We start from the raw sequence: 17,915 nt of genomic DNA, 5'->3' as shown, positions 1-17,915 counted from the left end.
CCTTACCTTTGTGTTATGGCTTGTCTGTTTACATTTGTTTACCATACATCGCCCATATCCCAGAGTCCAGTGCTCCCTGCCTCTTTGGCAACTTACTCTGGACTCTAGGTACTGTATACCTTTACTATACTTGAATACATTGGCAACTTACTCTGGACTCTAGTCCTGATCATCTTTGGTCACTCAGGAGCCTCTAGAAGCGGCCCATTCAGTTCCCATTGCAACACTTCGGCACCCCATATTGCCACTTTAGATATTTTTCGGCACCATCCATGTACTTGTACCCTTAAAAATCTATTCAATATGTTACTCTGCGACCCAAGTTTCAATCAGAAAAGCAATTCCAGAGAAACCTCTCGGAGAGATACTATGGGTAGTCCATGACGTGACAGATTACATAATATAATTTCAGTCACAGAAAGCTCAACCATCAATGTTGGTGCAACTCTAAGCAACTTGCTTCATTTGGCGGTACAGGCCTTGAGCTGAGGGTTGGTCCAGGAAACCGTGTCCTCTTGAATCGGACCAAAGAGGCCCCATTTCTTCTCATCAATTTTGACTTGGACAAAAGTTGTGCCCCCATTAGAGTCGTGATGGGCATTGGTCCAGAAGGCGGGCCCATGGAGCAGAGCCCATGAACATACTGTGAAATTGTCCGGGTGGACTGTTTCATAGATGGGATTATTGACAGTGGATTGGTTCCATCCGTTGATGACGCTGTTGTCAAGAGTGCTGAGGATAGAATGATTAGCGTTGTGAGGTGTTAGTATTTGATTACTCACCTCAGAAACAAAGGGAGACCACTTTGAGAATATGGGACATCGAGGATAACTGGATCTGGTTAGTGTGGTGTATATTGTTCATGAATTGTTTAAGGGTAGCATGCTGGGGAGGATATGTGAAATCCTTTGACCATTGTTTGGTGTCTGGTACAGTATCAAAAAAAAGTAAGAAGATTAAAGATTTGATAAGACTCACCATGTACCATGACACACATTAGGTCTGACATGCCATGATCTTCAAGGTAGTCCAGATTGAGGGTTGTGAGGCTGGGTGTGCTGACTTGCAATATTACAGCATAAGTGGATGACATGTTTTGACATTTCAGGGAGGGACTCTGGAAGCAACGCAAACAGGGAGACTGTGTCGGCATCTTCTTGACATATATGGATGCATGGAAGGATGGTGGTGGATCCATAGGACCATTGAATAGTCTCCAACAGTTTGTGCACTTGTTTGGCAATTATTGGCATAGCAAGATCACGGGAGTTGAGGTCAGTGAGCGTAGACAAGGTGGGCGAGGGGGGTGTTTGGGCGTGTGAATGGGAGAGAGTGTGGTATTTCAGTCATTACTTCGATGTCGCACAGTACACAGGTGACTGAGGACCTGTGTGGGTCATCTTTCTCATAGGAGTGTGGTGCTTAGATGCACTGGAAGCACCATTTGGAGCAGGAGGCTACAAAAGAGGAGAGATACATCATCACAACATGCTATCTAGATATGGAGTGGTGCAGACCAAGATGCAACAGGAGAGATCCCAGCAGATTGCACATCACATTCAGGAGCACCTACAACCTATACTACAAGTCGATTCGAACGAACAGCAACCAAGCGAATTTGATGCAGGTGTGCTCCAGTCTAGAACCACAGTTTGGACCGTCTCATAGCACCCAACTCAACATATCATCTGGATTAGAAAGATTGGTGATCCGAGTGATGCTCGAGCACCTTCGAGTCCATGACTCAACTTGTTTTCTGATGATGACCGCCAACACCTTGTGTGGACGATCCACTTCGCCATTGAGAGGGGTCGGTGTCTTTGTCTTCTGTGTCGCGACCTCTCTAGCAGACTGACAAAGAGATTGTTGCTTGGAATAGGGATAATAATGGATGGGGTGGCAAGCTGGGCCCTTGTCATCACAGTGCTTGTACAGTTTGCCCTTCACGGTACTGGTCTTCTGAGTTCGCTTTCAATCCTGTTCCAGACCCTGCAGATTTGTGGAAGCCAGATCTTGTCCTCCTGGATTACAACCTCAGGGAGCTTGATTTCTCGCAAAAGGCGTGGAAAGACGTCCTCACAGAAGTTGAGATCACCCAATCTGATCTCTCCACCGATCACAAAACACCTCTGTTCCAGGGGGTTGCTACCAAGGGCTATCTGACAATGCACAAGCAACCCTGATTTGGTTCATCCTGCTTGCCAGTATCTCTAAATTCAAACTCCATCCCCATTATATGAATCGCTTCGTCATGGTGATCTCAAGACCACTCCCAATTGTTGCATCCCCCGCACATTTTGTTGATGTCTTAAATACCATCACTGTTGACACACTTCAACGATGTATAGTGTACCTGCATTGTCTGGACTGAGTAGACTGTTGGGAATTATGACTGATTTATGTGAACATATGGTCACAATGACTAATGTTGAACTTCTTCAACCCATCAAGGGTGATACGAAGGGGCATCAAGTAGGCTTCATAGAAACACCATCAGCAGATTGGAATGCAAAGTCAGCATGCTGGTATGATGTAGATCAGGCTGTGTAAAGCACTGTACATGAAGTCAACCAGAGTACATGTAATTGTTGTAATAGCTCATGCAGGTATCAACATTAGAGTTGGCAAGTTTTTGCCAGTTTCGTTGATCTGAGATGGTGCTGATCACCTGCACATCAGGCTAGTTGAAGAAGTTTGAATTTAAGAACATATTATGACTTGGGGTGGAGAAGGATGCAGCTAGCAAATCCTGCTCAGGATGGTCGTTCAAGCTACCTAGTTAGTGATAATGATAGACCACCACATGCCCTGCATCCAAATTTTGATCATACTGGCCTCTTTGAGTACCAGACATGTTCACTTTATGGAAGTTGACTGCCTACTGTGAAGTTGGGGTGTTGAATTGGAACTGTAACAGGGGCTGAAACAGGATGCTAGCAGCGCCAGCCGCTGTGACAGGACCCAGGTGAAGGGCCTCTGCCTCAGAGGGCTGTCTTCAATGACAACCTCACCAATACCAATCAAGGGCAACCCAATGATGTGTATGATGATGATCAGCCCAATCATGATAAAATTGTTGGGGATGAAGATGTGGGAAGACTATCAGAGGATCTTACAGGAGCATGATTTAGGAGAAGTCTTTGACTCATTGAAAGACATAGTTGAGTGACAGAAGGGAGTGAAAAGGAAGGAAACACTTACCTCCAAGAGACCAGTGAAGACTCTGAGGATGGAATAGCAGAAACTGGAATCACGGTCAGAATAAAATCAAAATTGTTGGGGTACACGTACATTTCACCGCTTTCCAGAAATGATACTAGTAGCAAAGCACTGTTGTCGTAGAAGTGTACCATGCATGCCACGTGCGGCTGCTTCTTGAGCTTCGAGGTGATGGAAATGAGGGTTTCTAACACAAAATCAATATAGCACAAGTACTGATTTGACAATGTACGGTCTGGTGTGAAGTTCCAAACGTGGGGCTGACCGTCACCAGCACTCGCTAGTCGATGATGGACAGGATCCTAAGCAAGCGACTCTACCAGACCCGAGTGACTGATGGTAGTACTGCAAAATTCAAAAAGTGCCTAATGAGATGGAGCATTATCAGCAACCTAAAGACACTACTACCATTACCATCACACCTACATCATTGATTCTTTCATAGATTTGGATGTTGCCATCTGATGCCCCGAATGCAAAGGTCGTCTCTCCACAATCGCCCATATCAATCCAAGTGATCGCACTAATATATCCTGCAGCTGGTGAAATGATTCAAGAAATCATTTCACCGGATGACAGGTTCCATACCACGACTCTACTATTGTTGCCTGTCTCAGCTGTGAGCATGAGCGAGCAAAGAAATCGGATGTTTAAATACCTCCAGTAAGGAGCCATGCTCCATGCATACTCACAGCCAATACATTGACTGCCTTGGTGTGGGCAGTAAGAGTAAATTTGTTGGCAAACTGAGTCAGCATCAGCGAACATAGACTCCACTGGACTTCAACACTTACATCCATGATTGACTTTGAGATACCTGTGAAAAGCTGACCATATTTAACCTGGCAGAATCGGCACTGAGATAAACCTATTGACAAAAGACTTGCAAGAAAAGCACCGGAATACAACACTGACAATTGTACACATGGAAAAGGAAAAATACTTGTATGAAAAGCACCAGAATGCAACACTGACAATCAATCAATTGGATGGATGGAGAAATGGATGGATGGAGACACAAAGACAAGCAATGGAGACAAAGCGGAGGTGTGTGCAATATGTGGTATCAGATGCATACCAGAGCACAAATGAGATATGTCGACCTGTATGCTGCAAGGGCAAACAGCATGGATGATGAAGAAGTAGAGGCCTTCAGGACAAACCATTTTGTGCCTCGTGAGGGCCCATGTCCTGTGGTCCCTGTTGCGTTCATAGTCCACTATTCTCAACATTGAATATTGGAGAAGAATTGCGGCTCTTCATGGCTGGAGCCAAGGGAATATTGCAGATGTGTCAGTGTGACCTAGGGATTGGACCCAAAATGGAGTGGACTGCGGTCCCATAGCATGCTCCGTGCTGGCGCAAGCCCTGATCTCAGGAATGGATGAGCACGGTCGCCTACCGTCATTTCATGTGCAATGTGGGCACAGATTGCGCATAGAAATGTTACGCATAGTCGCTGGGCGTATCAAGATGAGCTGCAGCGACTATCTCATGCTACTGGACAACCCGCCAGATCACTGGCACGCAGATGATAGCCTTGAGGTCCTACAGAAATTGACTGTTGTCAGTGCTACCTGCTCAACATGCCAATGCCCAATTGAAAACCAGGATGGCGATGAACCCTCGCACCATGCCAAGAATCACAGTGACAACTCAGGTAATAATGATGATGCGGAGGATGATTATGGGGAAGGTGAGGATACCCTTGGCACACAGTCCTACCTGCAGAGAGAAAGGCGAAGCTCACACAACTTTTCAAATCGAACAAAGAACTAGCTGGATCGCGCACACGCAATGCTATTACCCCTCGTATCAGGTAGAAGTTTGCTACCGTTGCCTCAAGCCATTCCTTTAGTGCAAGGGTTCGCCAGCTCAGCCAGGCTGATGTCCAAACAACTGGTCGAGCCATTGCGCGGCCTGACATTGTTAGATATGAGCTTTTCAGATTAAATCTACATCATTGTAAACTCACAGGCAATTTCCTCCACCGTTGATTCAGATATTATAGGTGGTCGGGCTTCAAGTGCGGGTGAACGAACCTCCAGTGTTAGTGGAGGTGGCGAAGGTCTGTATTCATCGTCTCTGCCTCGCTGTCGCTTATGTGTTTGAATGTGATCATTGACTTCATCCACAATTTGCAGTTGTCAATGGCTGTCAACAGTGCTCCGATATTATCATAGTCGATATGACATGCATCCTCAGATGCATTCTCGGCTGCATGTCCAGGAGTCCCTAAGATCCTCGAACCCTTTGGGTCCCATTCCAGGATCTTCGACCTCTGTATTTCCTGCAAAATATCGAAGGAATCGTCTTGCTCCATGAAATGGTACTTGCTGTGCTTGAGTGATAACTCTGCTCAGGCTAATGTAGTAATGATGATATTCTCCTACCGCTACCCTCACATTTACGTGTTATAACCAGTCTAGTCATTGTCCCCGACCTCATGGCCTCCAGGAAATACAATTTATTTCACCTTCATTAAACTGCGGACCAGGTAATGACATTGCATTATGTATTGCCGCGTGCGCTGTTATGATACCGGAGCTTTTGTTGTGTCTAGCCTTGTTCTTGATCCGCCCGTCTGGCTGGTATGTGTACAAGATATGTAATTGCTCTGATGGTAGGTTAATCGTTTCTTCTTCCATTGATCCTACCTTTTATTTTCTCTTAGTTTTTTTGCCGAACCATCATGTCCACCCGACCATCAATTATCAGCAGTGCCTCTTTTGCAGATGATAGGCGAACATTGCCTGCCATGCCCACTAGTCACCCTCAGCTTCACAAACTGAAGCGATGTACATCCTTGGAATGTATGTACAATTGCAGCTCATAGTGGTGTTTTGCCAATCCCTCATTTTGACAACATGTATCTATATAACTCACAGGGGTCTATGATGCTCATGATCACTCCGATGATGTTGACAATCATTGTTGTTTGATTATTAGGGTTGGGGACGAGTAGGAGCATGTCTTTATGTGTCCTTGGCAACACTGACATGAATACTTCAGCGTCACAATCTTTCCGCTTCATGAACGGTCGGTACCAATAGAAGATGGAAGTCTTCCGATCATGTCCTACTGGTATGGGAAGGTCAATCAGATCTACTTAAAGGCCAACAAAAAGAGACAGGTGACCGCACTCATCATTCTAGTTAAATATAATATGCTCATTCACCTATCATGTCGAAGTGATATCCAGTGGTATTATAGGCAGCTGGACTTGGAGGATGAAGGTGTTGAGTACGCTGGTCATTTCACGAGTGCTGCAATGGTACTGACCAATTTAATACTTCAGCCTTGCAGCTTGCGTTGGTGAGTATGAGCTTGTTCTCAGTGACCACAAGTCTGTTATTCACATGTTATGCGTGGAGGGTAAGTTCCATGAAATAATGGATGGGCACAATTAAGTTGGTCGTTTCTTTGGTGTGTGTGAAATAACGGCAGATCATGCGACAATCGTGTGGTATGATGAGGGTAATTTAGCGCAACCTTAAATCCCAGCGAAGACTCTCTATCATCGGTGGAATATGGCAATGAACTTCATAGGCCGTAAAAATGTGCTATACCTGGAGGGAGTGAACATTAGTGTATGTTAAATTTGATGTGTTCAAATACGTTCTCATCATCGACCGATCCACAGAACACGCAGACGTCCACGCGATGCAGTTGCAATGGATGTGATCCCGCATTCTCCTCTCCAAAGAACCCCCAGCGATACTGCAGGACATGCCATCTGGTGGTTCAATGATGCATGCATTGCTGCCTCAGGAGAGAAGGTGGTCCAAAGGACAAAGGCAGGCCTGCCATCCATCTATGATGCTGTAGAATTTGATGACGAGTTTCTCGCACTTTTGACGACGCCAATTCGCCGAGGAGGTCTGCTTGGAATTGTCAGTGACGGTGGGTGTTATATTAGTGCACATACAAGCCCTGTTGGAACAGGCGACGAAGCTGGGTAGACTCCCTGAGGGATGGAAGGATTCCATGCAGCTGACAGCGCTCCCATCGGTTGACGGTGTTGTTCCCCGATACCACTGCCCAGTTTGTACAATGATGGTTATATAGTGCATATATAACAAATCACTCAGGTCTGGAGGTGAACATAGGTGGCTTCGTAGATGTTGTCTTGCAGTCAATCGATTGGTTGCCTGAATTTAACATCCGCTCTCCCTAAAGACAATATTCTTATGCACAATCCAACCCTGATGCACACCTTACATCATGGCCAAGGGTGGGTTAGAACACCAGTTCCAATTTTAGTGGATCTAACCCGCATTCAATGTCAATGTTATTCAAATTGTTAGTGCCATTTAGATCTGAGAGTTTGATTTAATTCAAAGGTCTTGTGATGACTCGGAGCAATGTTATAAGACAGGGCCGCCCAGCTGAGAATTCACAAAATAAAATCACAAAGCTCATATTGAAATTCACACCTAAACACACACATTGATCCCATCATGCAACCTTCATGCAAGCTCCGTCATTGGAATGCGCAGGATATCAATCAGTTGGTGAGAGCCAAAGGGACGATCCAAGATGTCGATGGAGAGTGTTCTCTGAGGGTCTCCGGACATTCACGCAAGAGTTACCAAATCGCTCCCCACTATCGTCTACCCCTTTATTCGCTCAACAAAAAAATTGGAATCTACCGAAAGATCGTGGCCCACCTACAAACTTTGTCAGACATTTATTCTTCTCACATGCTAGATATGTATGCATCAGTCATGGAGTATCTCCACAACGTCCGCATCGCATTTGTGCAGGATGCTGGTGGATCCACAGATGCGCTACACGACGACTTGAGATCTCCAGTACTTGATTACTACCTCTGGTTGGATCACAAGAGCGGTGTATTTCACGCACAGTGTCGTGAGGCCCTGGAAGAAGAACATCGCGTTACCTTCGAAGCCTTACAAAATAGGGCGTGTTCTGACATTCTTTTGTTAGTGAGTTCTGTAGCATATTTGTTCCATCCTCGGCCCTCATATGCAGTTCAGTTGATTGGAAATCCTATCACCAAGAAAAGTGCAAGTATTATGACTTTTGTGGTGCAATACAGAGCTCCGGCGGTGGTGAAGATGATCAGAATCTAATAGACATAATTGATGCGTCTATCGTCGCTTCCAAGCAGAAGGCGACAGAGATTACTGCCGAACCCACTAGTGCCATGGATGTGGATCATGAATTGACTCTAATAGTGTCCGAACCAACCTCTGACAATCTTGTACGTGTCCCCTGACTGCGATTCAGTGTTAGACAATATTCATACATCTCCACAAGCCATTGAATCCATTTCCACAATTTCCACTTCCATTTGATAATGATTTACGCAGGCTCTCCCTCAGCACGCTCGGCGGTTATGCTCGCCAGATTCTCATTGGCGGCTTTGGACAGTGGCTGCCTAGCCATATCGCTATGCGGTTTTGAGAAGTTCAAGGACTTGATCATAATGAGTCTTTGGAGAATCTGGTAGACAATAGCTTAGTGATCACCGCACGAAGTGACGAGGAGTTCTTTGAGCTTTTTGGGATGGCAGAGATGATAGCCAAATGCCAGGACATTTTAGTGGATCGTGGCAGCATGGCAAGATTCTTCACTACAGTTGGTCATACACTCTATTTAGTTTCCGTATCCTACCCCGTTGTAGTCAGTTGGTGTAGAGCTTACAACACTCCTGACCAAGTAAAGCAATCATGTCGATCAGCCCCATTCAGACATCTTCCTAAAGTAGGATATATCGATGCCCGGCTGCCCTGCATGTCATATTACGGATGGCACGAACTCGGAACAACAAACAACTGTACTAATGGGTACACACACTGTACCGGTTCCGATTATATCGGACTGTTGTTTGTGGATAGAAGGTAGCCTCCCCTGAATATATCGTAATGTAACTCATGTGGTGGAGTGTAGTGTATCGGATCATCGTCATGTAGCTTTGCTGAACAAAAAAAAATCATTCATCTCACATTTACGCCCGCCCAAGGACTGCAGTTATAGCCCTTGATGAATCCATCATGCCGTGTTCGTCAATGGACTGCACAGGATATTGGTCGGTTGATGAAGGCCCAAGGACTATTCAAGATGTCGAAGGGGAGTGTTCTCTCAATGTATCTGGACAGTCACCCAAGGGTTGCCAAATCGCTGCACACTATCGTTTACCACTTCATGCTCTGAACAAGAAATTTGGGATATACAGGAAGGTTGTAGCACACCTCAATAACTCAACCAAAACACATGTGGAACACATGTGCATCGGTCATGGAATATTTGAATGATGTGCGGATCGCCTTTCTGCATGATGCTTCTGCATCCCCAGATTCGGCGCATGGTGACTTTAGATCTCCAGCGATGGATTATTTTATGTGGCTGGACCACACAGTTGGAGGGTTTCATGCTCAGAGTCGCAAGTCCTTGGAGAAATCCCATGGGATCACCTTCGAAGCCCTGCAAAATGGAATGTGTCAAGACATATTCATATTTTGTACGTGCTTACCTTTTTTATATCTACCTGGAAATAATATGTGAGACAGTTGATTGGGTTTCATATCACAACGTGCAATGCAAGGACCACGATTTCTGCGGGGCAGTGCAAGGCTGCGGCGGTGGAGAAGACATTCAGCATTTCCTACATTCAGTCAATGTCCATATTGACGCACCCAATGCACCAGAGAAACCAAGTACGAGCAATGACACGACTGATCCAATGATGACGGGCAATTCGAGCTCTGAGATGGTGACTGTACATCTCGCCTTCATACCACATTACCATTATGGAACTGATGGTAAACCCACATTTCGTCCAGCCGTCCAATCCATTCCCGCCATTTCCATTGCCATTCAATATTGATTGCCGCAAGCTCGCTCTGAGTACTCTGGGTGGTTATGCCCGCCAAATGCTCATCGGTGGTTTGGACTATGGCTACCTGGCCATGTAGCGATGCGAGATGTAGCTAAAGGTGCAACATACACAGTTATAGCGAAACATCTGGATGCAGAAACATGATGTTTGTAGGTCTGGCTCAAGGGAAGCCCCATCGAGAGCATAGTTTTGGGTTTCAACCCCAAGAGGTGTTGCATAGTATGGAGTCTGTCTAGCATTCCATCTAGCACATGTCTGCTGATGGCATCACAGTAGGAGTGGGTGTAGGAATGGGTGCTATGACTGGTGTGGTGAATAGTCCAAAAGTTCAGGAGTAGATATTCTGGGTCATTCAGGGAAAACATCGATATTGTACTGTTTATCCCCTTCTGTGATTGGAGATAGTGTATAGGGTGCTGTTAAAGTAACATGGCTCTCTATCTTTTAATTTCTAACCTCTTCACCTCGTCATGACATCACTTCTTCACAATTAACCATGATGTTTGACACAGTCATTGTATATGTGTCAGTCAAATTCCAGTCACTAACTTGCTATTGATTCTGTTCACAACACACATCAAGGTTCTTGGCTGTCTCTTTGGTCTTTGAACATGCTAAGAAGTGTGACAAAGCTCTCCAGTTTCTTCATGTATGTCAGGATGCTGGATATGGTGGGTTTTACATTTGCAGCCATAATGACTGCCATATGCTTAGCTCCCACCATAGCTCACTGACTAGTGTGGGTTACCTAGCCATCGCTCTTCAACTTTCCTAACCTTCTTGTCAATACTGTTGCCCTGCCTTTTGATAACCTTCCAGTACCTACTCCATGTCGATTACCAGTACTGTACTTACAAACTTCATGATGGACACTACAAGGAAGGACACATTGTTACCAAACAATATATCAGCCAGTTTGATGGAAACGATCTGCTTCACCTGTGCAGCTTCCATGATTGGAAACTAAGCACATGGCTATATCATATGATGAGATAGATAGATTGGTACATAACTTACATCATCTGTGGTCTTGCAATTCAACCTGGCCATAACATTGTGGTGTGCACAACCACAGTCTCTGAAGATATCATTGACTAATTTGTTGATATTCCATTTGGCTCATGAAGTCTTAACCCAAGTATTCCATAAACAACGACCTTGATGGTCATTATCTTATCATTTTAGAGCATAATGTTCAGCAGGGTTCTCAGTCATTTTGCAGTTGTTGATGAAAGCTTCGACTGCCTGAGCCTTGCTCATGGTCCATCCAGTAACATTACAATGACTTGCTGCAGCGGTCACATCCTAGCCATGGTTGTATGCCCACAGTTTTCCAAGTACATGTGTCACAGACTGCCATACTAGATTAGATCATGACAGTACTGGATTAGCAATCCAGAGTTGAATCAGAGCAAGAGAATATAAAATGGTTGGCATTTTTGGGGAGTGGACCATCACTGGAACTTAAAGTTGGGGCACCAGTAGGCTTTCTTATTCTTACCTCTTTGATAGCATATACCATGAGGCTGCTATTTGGCATGCACAAGGAGGAAAATTACAAATCCTAATAGACTTGTTTTATGAAAGTTTTCCTCACCACAAGCTAAGCCAGTATTGACTCAGACATTTATATAATGTCAGTGAGCAGCCTGCGGAAAAAGGCAGAATACTGTTGGTTACAGTCTATTCATGGTGAAAAGTGACTCATAAAACAACTCACAAAATAGAGACCTGAATTATGAATATATGTTGAAAGCAAGAATAAATGTGTACACTATGTGTTGCACTGTGATACTAAATTTAGGGTTTGAGATGCGAGATGCTTGCACTAATGTGGTTTTCCACCAATCACAAACCACAACCAAAAATGACAGCAAATTTTTGACCTACTAATGAGATGACATAAACCTTATCAAGCAAGGTAACTAGAGACCATGCAGTGGTTTGGGCCTAGGAGTCTGACAGGTAGAAGCCAAACAAACACATTTAGTCACTCAAGATGATCAATAATTATTCCTGCTTTCCATTTGAAAAGATAATAGATAGTATGTTGGTGGTGAAAAGGACATCAGATCTGTGAGGTACAAAGATTTGGTCAACTATAATATCTAAAGATTGATTGCAATGATTAACAAGCTGTGATCCAGATACCACGGCCTGCATGTTTATCAGCTTTTTTATATTGTTGAAACAGCTGGCAACCATGTGAGGATTGGTTATTAAACTACATACCCTCTGCTTGTGGGGTCAGACAGCCTGAGCCCCAGATATCCACTGCTGTGGATGCAGTTTTTCTTTGTCATCAAATGCCAAATAGCTAAACTTATCCCTCTTAATACACATCAGGATATCTTAGCTAACAGGAGATCAATAAGACATGTTAGCAGTGACAGCAGAGAAGATGTACTGTAGGTCATGCTGAATACTAAACAAGGTCTTTGCACATTCAGCCAGTCAGGCCTAGGCTTGCCTGTCCTGAGCATTCATGCTGTTCTTCATCTCTATCACAGAAACTATATTCCACCAATCTACCTCAGCCTCTCTATTAAGGACAATAATGTTCAGTTTACGATTACAATTAATAAGAGAGCCTTCCTTCCTAGTTTAAACATTCTCAGTACCACATCACCAAGCTTGGGAGAAGTCAGCCTGGATAATTTCCATAGCTGTGCCAACAAGGGTGGAGATAAACAATGCAAAATTAGATTCTGTACCCACATGACGCAGGGCTGTCAAATTGGGCACATTAGATGAAGTCATTTACCTTTGATTGGAGTAACTGTTTCTATGGTCCATTGGTTGGATAATATAGAGGGCAAATGTCATATCCTGTGTTTCCTGAACCTTATCCCTGATCTGATCTACAGCTGTTCCCTTGGATCCATTCCTTATTTCGATCCTGCTTCTTAATCTATTTATATAGTCCTTGATTCATTCTAGATCATAACCTCTATGCCCGGATCCACTCAACACTTCATTTCCTTATTCATTCTCAATCATTTCTGTATCGTTTTCCTTTGTGCTTGTCAGTTTAACCTTTTCATCTGGGTGCAGTGTACAAGCTGAAGCCAAGCCCTCTGGATCTGCCTGTCAAGCACAGTATTAACAGCAAGCATTTGTGGTTTGATGTGGAAGTAGCAGACCTGTCTGTAACACAAAGAATTAGAGGGAAAATGAAGTTGTCAGGAAACATGCACTGCAGTAGCAGTATGGGCGGGCAAAGGTGATGTGATGGAAGAGGTTGAATGATACAAGAGGCTGGGGTAGGTTGATGGCTATGACTTCTGTCGTCCTGGCAGTAGGGGGGATCTGGGAGAGTGTGGGAGTATCTGATGTATGTTCCGCATGAATTGTCTGCATGTGAAATAGCTCTGCTTCTTCTCATAGATAGCCCATCTCCAGGATTTAAGCAACAGTATGATATTACAGCTACTTCATGCAAAGGGTGTCCAAGGCATTCCTTGGTGTCTTGATGAAAACCCTGTCCTTGTACCTGATTCCCTGACTTTACCTGAGGATGAGTTTGAAGTCATTTTTCTGGACAATACACTTTACACTTGTTCTTGATGGGGCACACATGTTTTGGAACTTTCAAAACCTGCCGCATGTATAATATAACCTTTACCTGTATCCCAGAGGGATAGCTCAGCTCTTGAAGATCCCCATACAACTCAATGCCACATCAGGATGTACCTATATCCTGTGCTATCTATTGGTTTGGCAACCTTTTGGAATTGTTGTGTGTCCTGAGAGACTTACTACACGGTGAGTCTGATCCTTTTATTCTGGAGAGAGATGAGCTAAGAAATGCAGCGCACCATCAAGCTTGCAGAACCACGGAGGGACCTGACATTGTCTGTACTGTTGGTACCCTTGCCAGATTCAACTTGAACCCTGGCATAGTTCATTGGCAAACTGTCAAACACCTCCTTCTGTCATATCATGTACCCGAACCTTCTTGTTCAGTCCGGTTCACCCGGTTCCTTGGGTCCGGTCTAGAATTCATTTCCCCTGAGTCCCCATTCATATGCACTTCTTTCTGCCCCTATATGCCTGGATCCTTCTGACAGTTAATATCTGGTTCCATTCTGATCCTTCTGTTAGTCTATTCATTTCTGATTCCTTTAACTTGTTCCCTTTGTTCCATTTAATATCCGGCTCCATTCTTGATCGTCCGCAGTATGTTCATTTCCGTTAGTACATTTCTCACATAGCCTTATGTTCTGGAGACTGCACATCAGACAGATACCCATTGGGGACACTACCGATGTTAAGGAAGCCCTGCTGGGGCGTGCAATCGTAAGCTTGGCTTGCAAAAGACAACCATGCTGTTACAGAATGGTACCACATTGTAGTCTATTGTAGATAGTCAGCACCCTTGCACTGTTGGTAGTGTTGATCCAACACAATCCGGCCACATGAACTTTTATCTGACACTGGCATCTGTTCAGAAATTGTGAATTAAGTAAAAAATAGCCGAAGGTTACATCCCACGACCAAGGCAGAGCAAAATTGTAGTGCAATACCAGCAGTCCTCATCTAGGCAACAGTGGTCACTCTCAACAACTTTGCAGCAGCTGGTGAGCACTACAATATGTGCCACCATGGCCATAAGTCACAGGTAATTGCAACTAAATTGTCAAAACAAAATTGTTGTGTAGTTGGCGGACTCCATCAAGTAAGTCTAGGTATTCAAAGCTTTCTTTTTTGGTGTACAATTCTGATACATATTATGCAAATTTTAGATCAGATATAGCTTTCTAAGAATTTATCGTTCTGAGGTTGGTTACCTGGTGTGTCCATCCTGCTGCTCCTGCTGCAGTTGACGGAGATGCTCACGCTGTTCTCTGTCGTTCTCAACTTGCTCCTGCCATTGACCCTTCTCTACATTGTTCAATGCTTCCCATATATTCCTGGGGAAGTTGATGGCTTGTTCCTCATTGACATGTTCAATAATTAGTTACACCCAAGTGTTAGCGTACGGAGGTGCAGCATAATCTGGACAAATATTGAGATTTGAGTTGTTGTGAATCCTAGGCATATTGAGAATTATTAATTCTATGTGAAAAACATCAGGGAAAACCTCCTTTGGAAATTTCAAAAAAAGTACAAACTCACGTCAAAATCAAGGGAATTCCAGGAAATCAACTACTTTGATTGAATTATTTGTATTTTGAAGGTATGCCAAAAATCTAATTATACTTAATACTCAGAAAATAGAACTATACAAAGTACATCTAAAAACGCAAAATGTTGCATGCAGAGGTGCTCACACTGTGCTTGTGAGCAATTTCATTTGGGTTAGCTCAGGTTGATGTTCATAAACACTTGTTTTGGGTCAAATTGCACCCTGACACCATTTGCGACACTCTTTTTAGTTATGTTGGACCCTTACACCATTCACACGAAAATATATGCAAGATGTGTCGTCATCTCGCCAATTATGAACAATCTAATTGTACTAGTAGTACATTATCTCTAGCTAGTCTGATAATCATTGTGTGCGTGATCTATACTAGAACAAATCACTCGACTCGGACACCAATGCCACCTCACCATGTCGAGCCTGTGATGGTCCAATGTCCAATATGTACTGCCAGTAGAGCTTGAGGTCAGCTTTCTCCTTGTTGCTAAGACCCTTAAACGTGCTAAGTATTTCCTTAAATTTGGGGCCGTGCAACATTTCGCTGAAAGATGTGACCTCAAATTTTTCCCGCCCTTGCTCCTCCAATGCGCAGTAAGTGGCTGCGCCACTCAACACGATGATGTGCTTCAAGGCTTTGATTGGCGAAAGACCGAGAAATGATTGGCGTCCTCTGGACCAAATGAATTGGATAACAAGGGCCATGATAAAGGGGTTTTGGAACTTGGCGTGGATAGTGACACAGCCATTCCACAACCACACCTGAGTAAAAGTAGTGCGGTTAGATAGTGTGCTCCACGTGGCTCATCAATTGAGTACTTGTGCATGAAAAGCAATGGGTCGACACCGCGAATGAGTGTGTTCACTCTCGTGATGCGAAAAACATCGGCTGTTTGAGGGCTATGTATGTTGGGGAAAAGCTCAAACCCCACAAAAACGCTGTCTCACGCGAACAAGATCATCTTCCCATGTGTGGAAGAGAACATGTTCACCACTTTGCGAAGGTGAGACTTGTTGATGAACCTCGTGAACGGTGCTACGAAGATAGATTAGTAAACGAAGTTAGATAATTTACAAAAACATGTACCATTTGGGTCGTGACAAGCACAAATTGATTTGTTGATGGCCCGCTCAGTGAGGCTTCTCCTTTGTTTGCTGGTCAAACCCAGCGCATTCTTCGAGAACAGCTCCCATATAATGAGGAGTTTCCCCTTTTTGACGGCTTCCGTGATCTCTTCTTTCGACAGCGTGATGATTGGATGCTGCTGGGGGAGGTGCGAGTACCAGCGGAGGCGATTCATTGCATTGAGTGAGGGGTTGTGGTAAGATGTACAGTGTTCCAGGCATCGAGCATCTCGACACTCGTTTTTTCGTCGTTCTCGCTGAGCCCCCTGTCTGCCTTAAAGTTAGAATTAAATTAAGACAACAAATGAGAGAGCACACATGTGGACAACCTCTGAACAAGGTATTTCTCCTCAGCAGATCAGCATCATATCCCAATTCGATGGCACGAGACCGCTACCGTGGTTTACTAGGCTAATGCTGTGGTCCGGTGCTTAGTGCACCCATACCGGCATGGGTCGTGCTGTGTCCGTGTTGTCACTATTAGTTTGGGAGCTGTGTCCACCAGATCCAGATGGACCTGCATCTGATGGACCAGCACCTGTGTCGAGGTCTTCATCCTCGTACTCGAAATCCAGATTGAAATCGTAAGGTGGGTGGTCGGAGAACGACAGGTTGTGGTCATGGGATGGACCCATGTCGTCATAGAACGACGGGTCTTGGCTCTGTGAGTCTGTGTGATATCGTTAGCGACCAGTGGATAATGAAAGAGTAAGATTGTGTACCTGCCCCCCCATAAGATTGTCCATCATTGTACGCCAGCTGGTCCTGGGGTGCGGAGTAGGATGGGCTAGTGTTGTTATTGTATGCTGGCTGGCCCTGGGGTGCAGAGTACGATGGACCAGCGTTGTCGAGCAACAACTGGTCGGCATCTGGGTGACATCGTTAGCGAACGTGGGTGATGGCCGGCTCGAATTGTACCTGTTACCCTCTGTTCACACAGGTTGAAGTTGAACCCTGGCATTTGCGGTTGTTCAGCTGGAAAATAAAATTGATTAGCTAGTGGTAAACTGGAGGGGTTGAGGCCAGATCCTCGAGCTGGCTTGGGGACAGCTGTTTTGCCCTTGCGCTGTTAGTCATAGATGGTGGTCAAAAGAAACATGAAACACGGATTTCATTGATAGTAGTACACAAGATGACAACACATTTGCAAACTTTGTACAAATGTCACAAATTGGGGGACGAAAGGTAGTGTGGTCCACTATTGAATTGAATTGCATAACAAGATGGAAAGTTGTGGTGTTTCAAGAAGGTGAGGGAAAGGGCATGAAGCAATGGATCGATCTGAGTATATATATGAACAGGCGGCTCCAAGCATAGATATTAATGGGCGGCAATCCACTGATAATATTGATCAGTGTGGACAGGGAAACTTGGAGGCTTCATTACAAAGATACAGTGGTGGATCACTGTGTGTTTTGATGGCCCATTTGAAGACCAAGGAAATACCTTTCCCCACACCATTCAGTGAGATTCATGCTCCTGTGCAATGTTTGCCATCAATATGATTGTTCATAATACCTTTGGTGATCCCCTTGGCATTCCAAACCTGCATCCACATGAGCA

At 44.5% G+C, this 17,915-nt stretch overlaps 7 protein-coding genes across 7 annotated transcripts; 5 read left to right on the top strand and 2 right to left on the bottom strand.

Moving 5' to 3' along the window:
• Positions 1-461: 461 nt before the first annotated feature.
• DEU56DRAFT_761859 (uncharacterized protein) lies at positions 462-1,093 on the bottom strand (the record flags this gene model as incomplete). The annotated part of the gene is made up of 3 exons (XM_041350598.1): positions 462-732; positions 783-837; positions 979-1,093. The coding sequence occupies 3 exons, from the start codon at positions 1,091-1,093 to the stop codon at positions 462-464; spliced, it is 441 nt and encodes a 146-aa protein (XP_041201425.1).
• A 395-nt stretch (positions 1,094-1,488) lies between these two features.
• DEU56DRAFT_761858 (uncharacterized protein) lies at positions 1,489-2,183 on the top strand (the record flags this gene model as incomplete). Its single annotated transcript, XM_041350597.1, has 3 exons — positions 1,489-1,627; positions 1,880-1,948; positions 1,987-2,183. The coding sequence occupies 3 exons, from the start codon at positions 1,489-1,491 to the stop codon at positions 2,181-2,183; spliced, it is 405 nt and encodes a 134-aa protein (XP_041201424.1).
• A 1,961-nt stretch (positions 2,184-4,144) lies between these two features.
• Positions 4,145-5,042, top strand: DEU56DRAFT_761857 (uncharacterized protein; the record flags this gene model as incomplete). The annotated part of the gene is made up of 4 exons (XM_041350596.1): positions 4,145-4,266; positions 4,435-4,511; positions 4,565-4,915; positions 4,939-5,042. The coding sequence occupies 4 exons, from the start codon at positions 4,145-4,147 to the stop codon at positions 5,040-5,042; spliced, it is 654 nt and encodes a 217-aa protein (XP_041201423.1).
• Positions 5,043-5,911: 869 nt separating this feature from the next.
• DEU56DRAFT_919610 (uncharacterized protein) lies at positions 5,912-7,181 on the top strand (the record flags this gene model as incomplete). The annotated part of the gene is made up of 6 exons (XM_041358293.1): positions 5,912-6,032; positions 6,108-6,180; positions 6,232-6,352; positions 6,422-6,462; positions 6,518-6,565; positions 6,863-7,181. The coding sequence occupies 6 exons, from the start codon at positions 5,912-5,914 to the stop codon at positions 7,179-7,181; spliced, it is 723 nt and encodes a 240-aa protein (XP_041201422.1).
• A 498-nt stretch (positions 7,182-7,679) lies between these two features.
• DEU56DRAFT_919609 (uncharacterized protein) lies at positions 7,680-8,649 on the top strand (the record flags this gene model as incomplete). The annotated part of the gene is made up of 3 exons (XM_041358292.1): positions 7,680-8,164; positions 8,215-8,446; positions 8,503-8,649. The coding sequence occupies 3 exons, from the start codon at positions 7,680-7,682 to the stop codon at positions 8,647-8,649; spliced, it is 864 nt and encodes a 287-aa protein (XP_041201421.1).
• An 834-nt stretch (positions 8,650-9,483) lies between these two features.
• Positions 9,484-10,160, top strand: DEU56DRAFT_919608 (uncharacterized protein; the record flags this gene model as incomplete). Its single annotated transcript, XM_041358291.1, has 3 exons — positions 9,484-9,706; positions 9,756-9,964; positions 10,029-10,160. The coding sequence occupies 3 exons, from the start codon at positions 9,484-9,486 to the stop codon at positions 10,158-10,160; spliced, it is 564 nt and encodes a 187-aa protein (XP_041201420.1).
• A 5,439-nt stretch (positions 10,161-15,599) lies between these two features.
• Positions 15,600-17,313, bottom strand: DEU56DRAFT_919607 (uncharacterized protein; the record flags this gene model as incomplete). Its single annotated transcript, XM_041358290.1, has 8 exons — positions 15,600-15,989; positions 16,047-16,116; positions 16,176-16,263; positions 16,315-16,618; positions 16,671-16,745; positions 16,799-17,022; positions 17,075-17,221; positions 17,271-17,313. The coding sequence occupies 8 exons, from the start codon at positions 17,311-17,313 to the stop codon at positions 15,600-15,602; spliced, it is 1,341 nt and encodes a 446-aa protein (XP_041201419.1).
• Positions 17,314-17,915: the final 602 nt, after the last annotated feature.

Source organism: Suillus clintonianus (assembly GCF_016758775.1).
Source record: "Suillus clintonianus strain FC179 chromosome Unknown DEU56scaffold_173, whole genome shotgun sequence".
Lineage (NCBI taxonomy): Eukaryota > Fungi > Basidiomycota > Agaricomycetes > Boletales > Suillaceae > Suillus > Suillus clintonianus.
The sequence above is the reverse complement of the archived record's forward strand: the minus strand, read 5'-3'. Positions and strand labels throughout refer to the sequence as shown.